Source organism: Zalophus californianus, chromosome 15, assembly GCF_009762305.2.
Source record: "Zalophus californianus isolate mZalCal1 chromosome 15, mZalCal1.pri.v2, whole genome shotgun sequence".
Taxonomy (NCBI): domain Eukaryota; kingdom Metazoa; phylum Chordata; class Mammalia; order Carnivora; family Otariidae; genus Zalophus; species Zalophus californianus.
Window position 1 is genome coordinate 12331669 of NC_045609.1, and position 15600 is coordinate 12347268.

The 15600-nt window shown below is 47.8% G+C and overlaps 1 protein-coding gene across 4 annotated transcripts in view; it reads right to left on the reverse strand.

The window, feature by feature from the left end:
- The window catches only part of EDARADD (EDAR associated death domain), an 82801-nt gene that overhangs the window by 40422 nt on the left and 26779 nt on the right, over positions 1 to 15600 (reverse strand). For 2 of the 4 annotated variants that reach the window (XM_027597234.2, XM_027597233.2), the window contains 2 exons: positions 11275 to 11333; positions 7290 to 7329 (listed from right to left, as the gene is read on the reverse strand). The exons of 1 other annotated variant lie outside the window; for it this stretch is intronic. In XM_027597234.2, coding sequence (XP_027453035.1) covers positions 7290 to 7329; positions 11275 to 11277 — 43 coding nt within the window. In that variant the 5' untranslated portion in view covers positions 11278 to 11333. Of the gene's footprint in view, positions 1 to 7289; positions 7330 to 11274; positions 11334 to 13969; positions 14684 to 15600 lie in introns of those variants that run through there. One more of the 4 variants, XM_027597232.2, reaches the window with a different exon arrangement.

A 15600-nucleotide genomic window follows, 5' to 3' on the forward strand; every position in this document is an offset into this window, starting at 1 on the left:
AACAACCTCTTCATATTCCTCTTGAAGTCCCCAGACCACCCATGATAGCCATAAGTTGTCCACATGCTTCTGATGCAAGAAACTGCCCTCCTAGGCCCTTCTCTCTCTATACCATTAGAACAGCGATTGCTGGCTACGTGACAAGCTCTTCTGGAAATAGAGGCTCTCACTGTGAGCCTCCGTGCCCTGCTGCCCGTTATGCCTTAGGTCACAGAAACAGAACCGCACAAGCTTGACATGGCTACTGAGGCCTTGCTACTAAGTGGAGCAAACCCCGGATCCTCTGGCATGTTCCACCCATGGGAGGGGGCGTCCCCCACTACCCTCAGTCTCTTACCAGATGCCATGATGCTGGAAGAGGTTACTCTTCTGAGATGCCTGGGTTACCTGGGGCGGGCGGGCGGGGCGGGGCGGGGGGGGAGTCCCTTCAGAGCAACTGAGTGAATAGCAGTGGGAGTTTGCAAACACTGAAGATGAGATCACCACCAACATACACGATGGAGCTCATGGATAGTTGTGCTTTCCAGCCCATCCAGGATGTCCCTGATAACAGATGGGATTTAAGGGTGAGCACAATTGGCCAAACTTCAGGGTGTCATCTTAGTGCCGGCTGCCCTGGTCAACAAATGGTCCCGTCAGCAGCATCACTATTTTATTATTATTATTATTAATTTTTTTTTTTTTTTTTTTTTTTTTACAAACTCTTGAACCATTGCCTAAGACTTGCCCACTCTGGGGTAAAGAGCTCTGGGAATCTCTTGCCTCACAGATGAACAGAATATAAAGCAAAGTGACAGATGTCTTGCCTAGAGTAAGACCACCATATAAGGCCTCGCGAGAACACTCTCTATCCCCTTGGAGCTCCAGACATTACTGGATAGGGACCAAGGTGTTCATTCCACTTCTCAAATACACAATGCCTGGCTCTGAAAGGAGCCACTCGATGCAGCTTCCATCTACTCTATAGGCAACAGGTTCCATCGGAAGGTAGAATGGGCTCCTCACAGAATTCCTGTTTTAGTTACAAAGTGCAAACAGAACCCCTGCCTGGTGTCACTCCTGCCAGAGGCATTGGTTATATCGATTCATGGCCTCCAGGGCCATGCCCTCACTGCCCCCATGTCACACCACATGGCCCATTCTCTCCTGGTCAAGTGCCTGTTTTGCTATTTAGGGAGGCCCTTCTCTACCCTGTAAGTCTCAATCGTCACTAAGATTTAAATTGATGTCAAGATACCGCGGAGTCCACTGGGGTATAAGATCTAAGACTGAGACTCAATATTATGTGCCGTCTTGACAGCTGGTAAAATCAGGAGGACCTCGAACGGCCTCAAACCGCACTCTGCTCCATGGATAAGGCCCCCTAGCTAAACCTAAGCCACAGCTGCCACATACCCCTGAGTGTTGGGTTTCAGTTCCCTGCCAGCCCACAGAATTACTCAGATGAGCCAATCACATCCTCCCTGGGGAACCAGGGTGCTCCATCCTCTTGCCACCCTTACCACCTGCAGTCCCTGGTTGTTCAGGCTTATCCTGAGGGCAACCCCATGTGACCCTACATGGCTTGCAGCGTCCCGCTCCCCCAGGCCATGAGGATAAGTGACTCATAAACTGCCGTCCATCTCCTCTGTCCAGTGCCAGGTATGTGTGGCCGTCCGCCTAACCCCAGGGCAGGATCCTTCCCTCACCAGCCGGGTGAGTAAGTGGCACTCCAAACACATTCCCCTCTGCTTAACCCTGCATCAGATTCCACGGTGCTCATTTGCTCGTCTGACATTTGACTAAGCCTGGCAGACAGCAGGCAGTGGGATTATACCTGTCTTCATAGCTCAGCCTCCTAAAAGTCCAAGCAAAGCCATGTCAGCTCTGTTGTCAAAGTGGGGGTTGCCAGTGAAAGTCAAAGGAACCCGAAATGCATGTGCCACGTTGAACACCTTTTAAAAACTTGACTTGGGGAAGAAACCTCCATTCTTAGGTTGTTTGACCTAGGTGTTAACTTCACAGCTCCCCGGCTTGGCGTGAAGGTGGCCCAAATGTGTGAAAAATTGATTTTGGTTCCATCAGATTTGAATCTTTGTAGAATTCAATACTGCGGTCTAAACTTGAAAGCTGAGAGACATATAGAACATTATGAAAGAAAGGTTCGTGCAAACTTTGAAAGTTATAAAGCTTTAAAGAAAGAATCATTTATCAGGGGTCAACAGTTAAGACCGAATGAGAGATTCGTTGATTCATCTCTTTCTTACATTCGTTAACATTCATTCACCTATTAAGTGCCAGGCTGCCAGATTTGTTCAAACAAGGGGCTACATTCATGGCCTCCTACTCGATTCCAACTAAAGGACATTTTTTCCCCTTAATAGTATTATCTGAGAAATTTAAACTAAAAGCATGGTTTTTTCACTAAGATTCTCCATGATATCTTTTGAAGCGAGAGCAGTAGAGATCTTGCCTTGGCCTGTGCTCAAGATACAGTGCCCAGCATTGTGGCATCCAAAGCACGGTGTGGTTAACAATGCAGATTCCCGGGCTCCACGCCAGACTTCCGTCACTGGAATCTCGGAGCCCCCAGAAATCTGACAGCCAACGGGCATCCCACAGAATTCCGATGCACTACAGCAAAACGTAACAGACGTGTGATTTCAGTCACACTGATTCTCAGAAGGACTACTGTCATAACAGTTAACCCAGCATTTTGGTAAAAGCATGGTTTCTTTTCTCCCCAATATGAGGATAACTTGAACTTACGTAGTTACTTTTGTGAAGCAGTATCCCAAACGCTCCTATGGTCCTATCCCTCTCTCTCCTCTCTGCCCTCCTCCAGAGGAAAAAAAATTGTGCAGGATGGGGTTGCCTGAGCAGCTCCGTGGGCTCAGGTCATGATCTCAGGGTCCTGGGATCGAGTCCCGCATCGGGCTCCCTGCTCAGCGGGGAGCCTGCTTTTCACTCTGCCCCAGCTCGTGCTCTCTCACTTTCTCATTTGCTCTCTCTCAAATAAATAAATAAAATCTTTCTAAAAAATGGTGCAGGATGGTCACCTTTGTATTCCAAACCGTATAATTTGGGGGAGGAGGGAGTTTATTGTTACAGGAGTCCCAGTCAAGGTTAAGTGGGAGGCAATGAACTTGGACCAGGACACAGCAAATCATGCAGGCAGGAGGGGTGTTTGGTTTCCTCTTAGAACAAGGAAGCCTATTAACAAAATGCTGTCAATCAATGAGGGGAGAGATCATATAAAATATAACATATTGGCTTGTGAGTTTTAGGGTAAACATTTTTACTTCTGAATGATTTTAGTGAATTCCTTCATATTTATTTTTCTCCTAACTTTTTCAAACTGAACCACTACTTCTACATGTAGTTAACAAATTGTTCTAAAAGGTCCCCCCCAAATCATCTATGTTTGAGTTCCGATGCCTCAAATTTAGTAACTATAGAATTAGTCTACTTTACTTCTCTTTAACTTAAAATTCACCACAAATTTTTTTGAACAATAAAAGAGCAGGAACCATAGAGAAAAATATGATAAACTCTTGACTGATTTATGATGTACTTATGCGCAATAATTTCCCCTCACTGGGAACAGTGGCTCAAAAATCAGAATTTTTTTCCAAACACATTTTCTCTCAAATTGTGAAGAGTCACAATCCCTTCAGAACACTTAAGCCAGCAGTTTCTACAAGACATCAGGAGCTCTCTGATACAAAATAAGCTTCACTCATGTCACAAACTGCATGATCTCATCCTTTTTAACAGTTGTGCAATATTCCGCCACACACACACACACACACACACACACACACACACACACACACACACACACCCACACCCCACATCTTCTCCATCCATTCATCTGTCAGCGGACACTTAGGTTGCTTCCTTCTCTTGGTTATTGCAAATAATGCAGCTATAAACACAAGAGTGCATATGTCTTTTCAAATAAGTGTTTTTGTTTTCTTTGGGTAAATACCCAGTAGTGGAATTACTGAATCAGATGGTAATTCTATTTTCATTTTTTTTAAGGAACCTCCATACTGTTTTGCACTATGCCCGACCCCTGAAACTGATGTAACATTGTGTGTCAACTACACTCAAATAAAAAAATAATAAAATAAGCCTCACTCTTAAATTAGTCCTGAGTTTAGTGCCTGCAGATTCTCATAGAACAGCTCTCAGAAAACAGTCCTAACAAAATGAACCCCCTGAAATCTCTAAAATCAGGGGAGGCAGAAGCTACACATTTGTTCTCAATAAGAAAACAAGTTTAACAACATGTTTCATCTCAAAAACATGCTGATCACTGGACTACATTAGTTTTCCACTGTTGATTTATGGTGAAAGCACATAATTCGGAACCACTCTAGTCTGGACGGTGTGAGGAATAGCTTTATACTGCCCATGAATACAGTAGGAATATACTAGAAGCATCATAAAGATTTTGTGAAACATGCTTAATCTGCTTAAGAAAATGAATTTTGAAGACTTTTTAACCATATGGAAATCGTTCAAGCTAATTACATGTAACTCCTCTGTTAAATATAGCAGGAACCCCTAAAATTGGCTTAAATGTTAGAGTCCAAGTTTGGACTTAATTAGATTATATTTACTTTTAAATCTATACATTGGCCCCATTGGTAGCTTTTAAAAAATACTAGCAGATATCAAGTCATAGATATTATCATTATTATTATTATTTAAAGATTTTATTTATTTATTTATTTGACAGAGATAGACACAGCGAGAGAGGGAACACAAGCAGGGGGAGTGGGGGAGGGAGAAGCAGGCTTCCCGCGGAGCAGGGAGCCCGATGCGGGGCTCGATCCCAGGACCCTGGGATCATGACCTGAGCCGAAAACCAAGAGTCAGATGCTCAACCGAGCCACCCAGGCCCCCTTGGGGTAAGTTTTTCAACTTCTAGACATTATGTATAAGATGATGTGTTTCTTTAAAGAAATCATGTGCTTAATTAATTATACTGTTCTCTGTGAATAAGGATAGAAGAAAGATCTAGTCACATTTCTCATAAACGTGGTTTTCACAGTGATGTTACTTGTAAAATCTTCACCAGTTTAATTAAGATTTTGTAAATCTCAAATTCCAGGAGAAACCCAATAATACTGTTACTGTAGTATCAGGTTGCTAAGCAACCAGTCTTCCCCCCCCACTTTTTTTTTTCCCCCAAAACAGAAAATCACTTTCAAGGGTGTTAAAAAAGATCTTTAGACAGGGCAAGACATGACATTGCATTTCCAGAGTCACTGTAGCTCAGTCGTTGTCTCAAGCAATGCTGTTTTTGCCAAGGGGCTGGGAAAGCATCCTCAAGCCTGATTTTGCACATTTCCGTGGCCAGATTTCCCTCCACCATCTGATGCTTGCCTGTGTCAGGCACTGTCCTGGACTAATTTCACTGGATTCTCACCAGTGTTCTGGGAGGAGAACACTGTCCTTCCTGCACTAGGAGACAGGGAACTGAGACCCTGACATGTGGAACAACCATTCTGAGGACACTCAGAGTCCAGCTGGTGGTCTGGCTACAGTTTTGTTCTCTTGTCTATATGCCTCCCTGGTGGACACACCAAATCCTTGAAGCTTCTTAGGTTAAAGTGAGGTCTGCCTCCCAACCACTCAGGTATGCATTTACACACAGGTTCCTGGGCCTGGCCCCAGACCTACCACATCATGATTCCAGAGCAGCTGGGCCCAGAATCTGGATTTTAAACAGCTCCCCCCCCACCCCCACCCTCGATAATTCTTTACTGCACACTGAAGCCTAAGGAACACCACCTGAGACTCCCTCCCATCTGTCCCTGGTCGCCTGGCTTGCATCTTCTACCTCTTGGCTGAGCTAGAGAATCGAATCACAGACTGGAGGATTCAGGACACTTAGAGTCGTTCACCAACAGGGGAAAGGAGGAAGGGAGCTTGCCAGAAGCCTCCCCGAGTACAGCCAGGATTTGGACTCAAACCTGGCCTTTAGTCTCTTTTCCCTACATCACTGCCACTCCCAGGGCATGCACAGGGGGGCAAAAGGAATGAAACGCTAGCAGTGTAATTTCTGGGCGTAAGGAGAAGAGTCTGGCGAGTAAGGACTGGAGGGAGGGGAGCCTTGGCAGAACCCTGCACTCAACCTCAGGTGGACCCTGGGGGGGAGCTCCCTCCCCACCCTCCAGTCAGGTGACCCTAGGACTACCCTATCACAAGGACTGCCAGGAAAACCCACATTAGCGGGTGCTGGGAAGTCGTACCTCTCCAGGAACCTGGGGGCCCCTGCCCATCTCTGAAGCTGATCAGATCGGATGGTCCCCCACACCGTCCGTCCACCCCTCCCTCTCTGGCTTATCAACAGAACACAGGGGAAATACTCCAGGAGGGCAACCAGAAAGCCTCCACAACAGACATGGCTCTGCAGACTGCCCCACAGAAGAAATTACAAGAGGCTATGCCTAGCCATGTCTATGCCATGGCTAAAACATTAGTCCATGAATTACAAAAGATAGGTTTTTGGGGGGTTTTGGGTTTTTGTTTTGTTTTTGTTTTTTTGTTTTGTTTTGTTTTTTTTTTGCTTTTCGCTTTAGGGCCTGACAAGCATCCTTTGCCCCTCTGTCTAATAACAGAAGCCTCTTTCCTGTGGTTTGCATGGAACTAACTCTGTGCCCTCCCCCACCCAACCTCAAGGGCACAGACCTGACCAATGTCCTCCATCCTCCTGATGGCAGCAACTGATTCACGGATGGCCACGTGACCAAAACTCCCCGAATGACTGTCATCCCTAGAACTGTGCTGTGGGCGCTGGGGGGGGAGGGGGGGTGCCATCTTGACGGGCACCGCATACAGCTGGAGGTATAGGTGACCATCTTTCCCACCATGAAGGGAAAGCCTGCCGCAAAATGGAGCCAACACAGATGAAGACGGAGCCAATGAGAGACACAGAGAGACTGAGCCTGAGAGCATCCTTCAAATGTCCAAAGACCCGAAGCCAGTATGTCTCCCCTCCCTTTTTAAAATGAGCTTGAGTTAGGTTTCTGCCACTTGCAACCCAGAGTCCTGGCTCTCTTCACTTTATGCAACTTAAAAACACCATAGGGATTTAATGTGTAATAATGTGTAATGAAATAATTTATAAACTTTAATAAGAAACTCCATGCCTGAGATAATCAACAAGTCAAAAGCTAAATTGTCAGCCTGTTTCTGTTTAACAACTTTAAGTAACAAGAGATGACTTTGACTAGTGCTTTGTTCAAGATCTTAAAATAATCACAAGTTCAAGTAGTTATATTAAGTGTACATACCTTTAGGGAGTCCCGTATCTTGAATGGGATATTTGTCTGACTGTGGAAACCAACAAAAGAAGAGAGTTATTTTTAAACCCCATAGCTCAGTTATAAGAGCAAAGTGAAAAGAAAGCTTTGTTTGGGGAAAGTCATGATTTTAGCTTAAAACCTTGCAAGTTTCTAGCCTTGGATTTATCAACAGGCCTGACCCATTCCTCACTTTTATCCTCGGCCTATAAAAATGAAATCAAGGTTGACAAGAAGTTAATGTTGGAACGTGAGACAGAATAAGCCTTCTAAACTTCCTCAGCTCTGACGGCTAAACCACACTTCCTCTCTTTTCTGAGGTGCTACCCCTGCACCCCCTCCCCCCGTTTCCTGTAGTTGAAAACTGAGGAGCATTTGTTTTTGTGAATTATGGGGATAGACCCATTTCTCATCCCCATTTCTGTGGCGTCCCTTTGGGTCAACAAGCCTGTGGACCAGGGAGTACTCACTCTTGTAGAGCTCTGTTCTGGGTTGACTATGACAGGATTCGAAAGCCAGCCGGCCTACCGACTGCACAAAGATCTACAAAGATCTACTCATCGTGTATAATTATGCACAGTTCCTCAGTGCACTGGATGGAGACAGTACCATGGGAGGGAATTCAAAATAGCAAAGGCTCTTGCAATCGCATATTTCTTTCTTGGTACCTCCATGCAGGTATTCCGGAAACTTTTGACTTCCGATCAAACTTTGACTTCCACGAGAGGAGCGGGAATGTGCCCAGTCTCCCCATCCGGTCCCCTAACCCCTGCTCAGCTCCCACTCCCCATCTGGGCCTTCGCATCCACGCCCTCCAGCCTTAAAAAAAAAAAAAAAAAAAAGGCTGCACCTTCCAAATTGCCTGTAGGTCTCACGCATGTCTTCCTCTGACAGAGGAGAAAAAGAAACAACTGTGGGACCAAGGATTTTGCTTTAAAACTCCTTCCCTGCAGTTTCTTTGGAGCTGAACAGTGAAGTTTCCAAACCTCTAGAAGCCTCGAACTCCTCTTCCGCAGAAGAACACAATCAATCAATCATCAATCATGGAGAACTTAAGTCAAATTCTCCCTGAGACTAAATTCTTCTAGAGAGTCTGTTCCCCAGAGCACGGAAAACACACCTGTACTATAACACTTCTCAGGCTGTTTTATTTTGTTTTGTTTTGTTTGTTTGTTTTTTAAAAGATTTTATTGATTTGACAGAGAGAGACAGTGAGAGAGGGAACACAAGCAGGGCGAGCGGGAGAGGGAGAAGCAGGCTTCCCGCGGAGCAGGGAGCCCGATGCGAGGCTCGATCCCAGGACCCTGGGATCACGACCCGAGCGGAAGGCTGACGCCCAACGACTGAGCCACCCAGGCACCCCCAGGCTGTTTTTAAAGCACGGACTTGCCTATTTCCTCAGATAAACTCCGAGTTCTTCAAAAAAAGGAACTATGATCTTTGCAAACCCACACTTTGACTCAGTGCTAAATAAGCATCTACCAGAAGTCTACATGAAGGGCCCAATAGGCTGGAGCAAATGCAGGTTTCTTGGAAGGACTGACATTTGAGCTAGGCGTGAAGAATGCCCATGAACTCGGGTGACCAAGAGGAAGGAGCATGGTGGACACAGAGGAGCAAGTCCAGGTGGTGTGAAGGGTGACAGGTGTAGAAGCAGAGATGCACGCTGGAGAGGGGCAGGGGTGGATAGGAAATGAGGGAGCCAGTTTACATGGAAGATTCTGGAAGCAAGGTGAAAAGATTTAGGTGGGTGCCATTCCGGGTTCTTGGAAGCTTGGGCCATCAAACTTTGCTTTGTGCCCGGCATTGAATATGGGAAGACATTCAATACAGTCTTGCAGGAACTCACACAAGCAAATAATTCCAGCACGGTGTGATAAAAAGTAGGGGTTGGGTCGTGGAGAAAGGAGCCCCCCAAGGCCCCAGGGTGAGGCAAAGAAAGCGTCACAGGGGAGGAAGCACAGGAGTTCCTTAGGTGAGGAAGCTGGGAGATTTTCCTCACTGGACAGAACAGCGTTAGCATCCCTGGAAGGTGAGAAGGCGTGGGGTGTTTCAGGAGCAGCAAACAGCTACACTCAACTGGCTCATCAGGAGGGATGCTGAGATGAGGTCATGGATGACCTCATCTGCCACGTTGAGTATAGGCTTCATCCCGGGAGCACCTGCAATGTCATGGGCTGACATGCATCCTCCCAAAAAGATCTGTTAAAGTCCTAACCCCTGGTCCCTGCAAATGTGACCTCATTTGGAAATAGGGTCACTACAGACTTAGAGAGAGGACTAGTGAAGATGAGATCATACTGGAGTAGATAGACTGGAGCCTCGAGTCAACAGGACTGTTCTCCTTACAAGAGAAGAGACGCAGAGATGCAGACCCACGGGGAGAACCCGGCCACGTGCCAAGGCAGCGGGGGCACTGGAGGGATGCAACTGAACGCTGAGAACCACCTGGGGTTACCGACCACCACACAGACCAGCAGAGATGAGAGAGGATTCTTCCCCATCGGTTTCGGAGGGAGGAGAAGGGCCCTGGCCTTCCCAACCTGCAGACGTGGCGGGGCACTTAGGTCACCCGCTGCGTGGTCCTTGGTTGCGGCAGCCCCAGCCAACTGACCCAGGGAGAGTTTGGGGGAAATCACCGTGCCCTGGCACGGAGAAGTGAGCAGGGGGAGGCCGTGACCCTAGGCGAGAGGGAAGGAGAACCTGATGTTGGCAAGAGAGTGGGAGTCTGAGAGCAGTGCAGGCTGGGTGCTGGGGAAGAGGACCGGAAGGACAAACGGAGTGCACCTTCTAGCACCGAAGGTTCTCGTTCGGGGCTACAGCACGCGGAATGGTGAGCGATAGCCACAGGGCCAGCCACGTTCTGTCTTTCTGGAATGTAGGGACAGGGGGTGTTTCCATACTGACTTCCACCGTGCGTCCAGCTTTGTCCCCCACGCTGTCCCTTAGCAAAGTGTGCAGTGGGGACTCGAGACATAAGGACAAACACCTCAGGCCTTCAAGACCCTGAGGTGCCTCGTGAATCACCAAAGACTTCAGGATATTTCATGTTTCATTGAGTTATATTGTCTAATGATATTGTTGTGTGTATTTTATGTCATTCTAACTGAATTAGTTAATCAGAATTTTTCGTGGACTGGGCGGTTCCTCTCCTCCAAACACTTTTTTTTTTTTTAAAGGAATATGTCACACCCTATGTGCATAATAACACATGTGATGTTGCCAGAGGCATGGATCTGGTCATAAGCAAGAGGCGGTACCACATCGGAGAGCAGGGCTCCCGTGTGGGTGATTTTATACAAATCTGTTAACATTCATCGCTTCATCTGTAGAATGGGGTGGCTGTCCTACCATCTCAGTGATTACTTGGAGGATGAAGACGATGTATGTGAAATCCTTGGTAAACCTTCAGCAGCAGACACACCACAGACTGGTTCTGGGAGGGCCGGGCAGGGACCTGAAGCCAGCTACTGGGTCTGCATCCCGCCTGGGCTGCTTCCAAGGTGGGCCATTTACCCCAACCCCTGTGTCTCAGCTGTTCATCCGTGAAAGGGGCAGAGCTTGCCTTATGGGGTTGTTGCACATGTGAACCAAACAGCGTGGGCCCAGCTAGCCAATGGGTAGCCCCCAGTTAACTGTACAGTAGTCCTGTTGTTTCCTTCATCTCACAGTAAATATTTTGCATTTTGAAGAAGAGGAAGTTAAAAGGAGCCAGATAAGTATTTAAAATGGACAAGTATACAAAGACCTGGTATAATCTAAGAAGACCATAAGAACAGAATCTAATACCATTTTTAGCCCTGAGAAACCCAAAGTTTATTACATCACAGAGAACACTGTGATAAAGACATTTATCTTGGGAAAACCTTACTTCCAGGTTTCTGATCTTCGTGTAAATACTAAGCAATAAAAATGTAACAAAGGGAGAAAAGGATTAACAAGAGCTGTCACCACTGATGTAAAGATTATGACCTACCATGTTAAAGGATAAAGTGCTAGGGTCTGTGTCTTCCACCGGCTCCTTTGCCGTATGATCTGTAAAACAAAACAAAACAAAACAAAACAAAAACAAATGGAGAGTATTTTCTTTAAGAGACGTGTCCTTTGAGAACTGTCTTCATAATGATGCAAGCTACCCTAGTCAGGCTTGAGAAGAACGTTATTTTCAACCATTTACTAGAAACGAAATAGGAAGGAATGGGGTCAGATGGCACCAAGAAAGAGATTAAGACAAGCTTTGTTTAAAAAAAAAAAAAAAAACACACCATACTTTGAACAGTTTACCCGTAGAGATCTACAGACACTCGGAGTTATATATAACCGTGGATGATGCAAACATGGTACCCAGGACTCTTTGGTATAATTTGATTATAACTCTGAGCAGGGATGACATGATCTTGATTTCTCCTTCTCTCCATGTTTCCCACTCTTCTGTAATGCTTTTTAAAATCATTTAAAAATATTAAGCTTCTGGCTGTGGTTTAGGTAATTTAATAAAGTCAACAACCTCCCAGGATCATTATCTAACAAAAAGTGATTTCGACTTCCCAAGATTTTGCTTATTTACCACGTGTTGCATTTAAGAAATTGAATGAGGAAAAACGGAAAAACGTATAGGCCTCGGTCGAGGCCACCACTAGATCTTAAGAAATTATTCAAAGCAGAAAAGAGCCCTCCCACTCCGAGACACTTGCCCAGACATCTGCCAGAAAACTATGTTAATAAAGAACCAAATCCATTTGAGTGGGGCCCTCTAGATTTGTGCAGTGCACAACCTAAGAAACCCTAGGTGGAAGCCTTAAACCAGCCAAGAATTAAGTATACACTGTGGACCAGGTACCAGGCCCAGCACATGCCTTTGGGGATCAAAACGAGCATATCAAGATGATTTCCTGATATATTAATTTGTGTTTGTTCTCCTTAGATGGCTCCCTTCTAGAATGTGTCTGGGCTTTTCACAGATCTTTGCCCGGCAGGTGTTGACAATGCCCAAAGGAGAGGCAGTGTGAAGGGAACATCTATCTGTTTGTTTTATGACAGCCTAGTCACTGGAGAGATGAGGGGCCCAGAGGAGTGGGGACGAACGGAGATCAGCCCTCTGCTAGTGTCCTCCCATGGAGTGGGGGGTAGACATCTGCAGCCACATGAGTGGGACTGTGCCCCGGTCCCTGGCAGGGCCCAGAGGTAGCAAGGCCACATCACGGGATGCACAAAGGGGACTTCCCCGCCCTAGCAAAGAAACCCATGATCTTGTGCCTGGCACAGATGCAGAGGGCCGCTGGATCTCAAGGGTCTTTTAAGGCTCAGACCCCGAGGGTATTGATGCCTACCAAGATGACACCCTAGTTCTCCTGGCACCACATCCTCTCGGATTCCTGTGTGATGCTAAGGGGGGGCCCAGGGCCCCCATTCGGACTAAAGATGGAATTTCCTGGCAGCCCAGTAGAATATAGACCTGAACATGGATTTAAATCCATGTAAAGAAATTAAGAGCCACTTGTGGTGCTAATTCCACTCCAAGTTCACAGGACTTCTGCGGCCCAAGTAATAGGCACTTAGACAGCAGAGCACTCAGTGTTGAGTAACGGAAGCGCAGAATGATATGGAAACGAGAGGAGGAGCCCGTGCCCAGGCTTGGGTGCGTGGTGCGGGGGGAGGAGCGGGACAGAAGAGCCTGCAGGGGTACTGACAGCTGAGCCTGGAAGGCTGCGCTGAAGTGAGCCAGGAGAAGGGGAGGGACAAGCATCGTAGGTAGAGGGAACAGCATGGGCAAAGGCCGAGAGATGAGAAACGACACGACATATTAGTGTACTCCAGATACGTCCAGCCAGACTCACCAAGTTTGGTTTTTGAGTTTTTCTTTTCCGTCCTTCTCGTTCTGGTTCCTGGCTGGGGAGAGGGTGGTAGACGCCACCTCAAGTTCCTTCCTCCTGCCCCTCCTATCACCAGCCTTGCCTCAACAATTCCATTTTCACTAGAGTGGAGCTGGAGATAATACTTAAAAACATGCCCCCCCCCCCCCCCGCCATCAGGGGTGCGGTATGTATACTAGCAGGCACCAACGATGGAATTTCAGATCCACGGGCTGTGCAGGACCTGGGGAGCTGGGGTGTGTGTGTTGGGGGGCGGGGAGGTGGTTTCTAAACGACCCTCAAAAGGATCTGTGCAGATACCATCCACTGTATCTATGACAAGTTAGCTCTGTTTCCTACAGAAAAATTAGCATGAGAGGAAGGAAATGGAGGACATGGCTGGGAAAGGCAGAATTACACCAAAAGGGGCAGCGAGGATGCAGACAGCACAGTTACAGGGAAGGCAGACTGGGCTTGTGTGCAGAAGGCCTTGGCTCTCCCAGCCATGTCGCCGCTGAGCAGCAGTCCGGCCTTGAACAAGTCCAGGGGTGTGACCTTGGATGACCTAAGCGCTTGCTGCCTCAGGCTCCTTCCCCTGTAACCTGCAGTCAGGGGGCCCAGGAGATGGATGTTCTGGTCAGGCCGGGGGTGGGCACCCCATCCACTCCCCTCAGACCCTGACCCCGCTCTGGGTTGCACCTGAGTATGTCTCCGGAGGCTGGGAGGCAAACGGGAAGGGCCAGGCCGATGACAGCACCTGTCTGGAGGCCCAAAGTCTCTTGCTTTGGTCTGAAATCCCTGAGAATAGATGGAACTTACGATGGGAAGGGCACAACGAATTTAGGTTTCTCATTTTCTGAGGCATGGCCACAAGGCGAAAGGGCAGTCAGGAAAGGCAACGGGCTCGGAACCAGCCATGGAGGCACCTTCAGGGCTTTGGATCACATTCGCTGGAGCCTCTGATGTGGATCAGACCGTGGAGAAAGTTCTTCCAGGCGCGTCATTGCCAAGTTCGCTCACAGACCCAGGCTCCCGTGGTGCCCGACGTGCTCTGCCCTGACCCTGTGCCTTCTTCTGCCTGGAAAGTCCTTGTGGTTTGCACCCAACTGACCTTGTTTGCAAGACTCGGATGGCTGTGTACCGAAGAGATTATTTGGAGGAGGGCTGACTCTGGTTATCTCATACTGGCCTGGAAGTAGGAAGTTGTCCTAAAGCATTTCTGAGAGCTCTTGGAGCTGCACGGTTACAATATTTTTAAGTCTGAAATCAAATCGTTTAATCGGAAGCATTAAAAGGTTTATTTTTACAGGCCCCAGGGAATAGCGGGGGCGGGGGGGGGGCGCCCAGGCAAGGCTCTGATATCAGTTGAGACATGAGGCACAGGAGGGACCGAAACAGAAAGGGGGACCATGGGAGCTCAGGCCAGGGCAGCACGGGGACCTTCCTCTAGCTCTTGGCTGTCGCTCTGGTGTCCCGGGCAGTCCCCTCCTCCCAAAGCCACCTCGCCTCTCCTGGATCGGTGACTCTAAGCAAGGCACAGACCTCCCCAAATTAGCTAGCAACTGACCAAAAAGGATCTCACTGGTGGCAGCGAGGATGGTGTTTAATTTATACAAACATCTTCTGGAGAGTTCTCAAAAGGCATGAGAGAGGCCCAGGGTGAGCTCACGCAGCATGGCCCTTGGAGAGGGCACCTGGCCTTGTTCTTGGAGACCGAAGGTGAGAGCCAGCGAGGTAGGCAGGCTGCACGATCACTTGTTTCTCTGTCCCTAGTCTGTAATATTCACGGGTGAACAGAGAGCCTCCGCATGTCCTTCCAGCTCTAAAGGTCTGTGAGTGGTGAGAAGCAGGGCCCCCAGGGGCAAAAGAGCATCTTCAGGCTAACGTCACTAGGACATAGGAAGCCAAGGTCCACAGCACCTTCGTCTGAAATCCTGCTAGAGCTCCCACTTACCTAGTGCCCAGCCTGTGCCTGTTTTCCACTACTTTCAGAGGTTCTAGAAGTTCGTGCACTGACCATCACTGACAGTGGGGGAAATCTCTCTGTCCAGGTTTTCCCTCGTCACAAGGACGTCAGTTACAGGAGATCAAGGGCCCACGCTAATGACCTCATTGTAACTTGACTGCATCTGTATAGACTCTAGTTCCAAATAAGGTCCCATTCTAGGTACCGGAGTTAGGATGGCCACAAGGTTTCAGGGGGGAAATGCAGTGCATAACGGCCCACTCTCTGGCCCCCCCAATTCATGTCCTTCCCATGTGCCAAATACCTTCACCCAACGTCCCCCGAAGCACTAGTCTTTCCGGCATCGACTCGGAGTCCAAAAATCTCAGCCGTTCTCATCCACTCGAAGACCCAAATCTCACCCGTAGAATCAGAACCGCCGACTTCATCCCACAGCTTCTTCAGAAGCAAGAATCTCACATTTTGCAACACAGCCCCCGGTGAG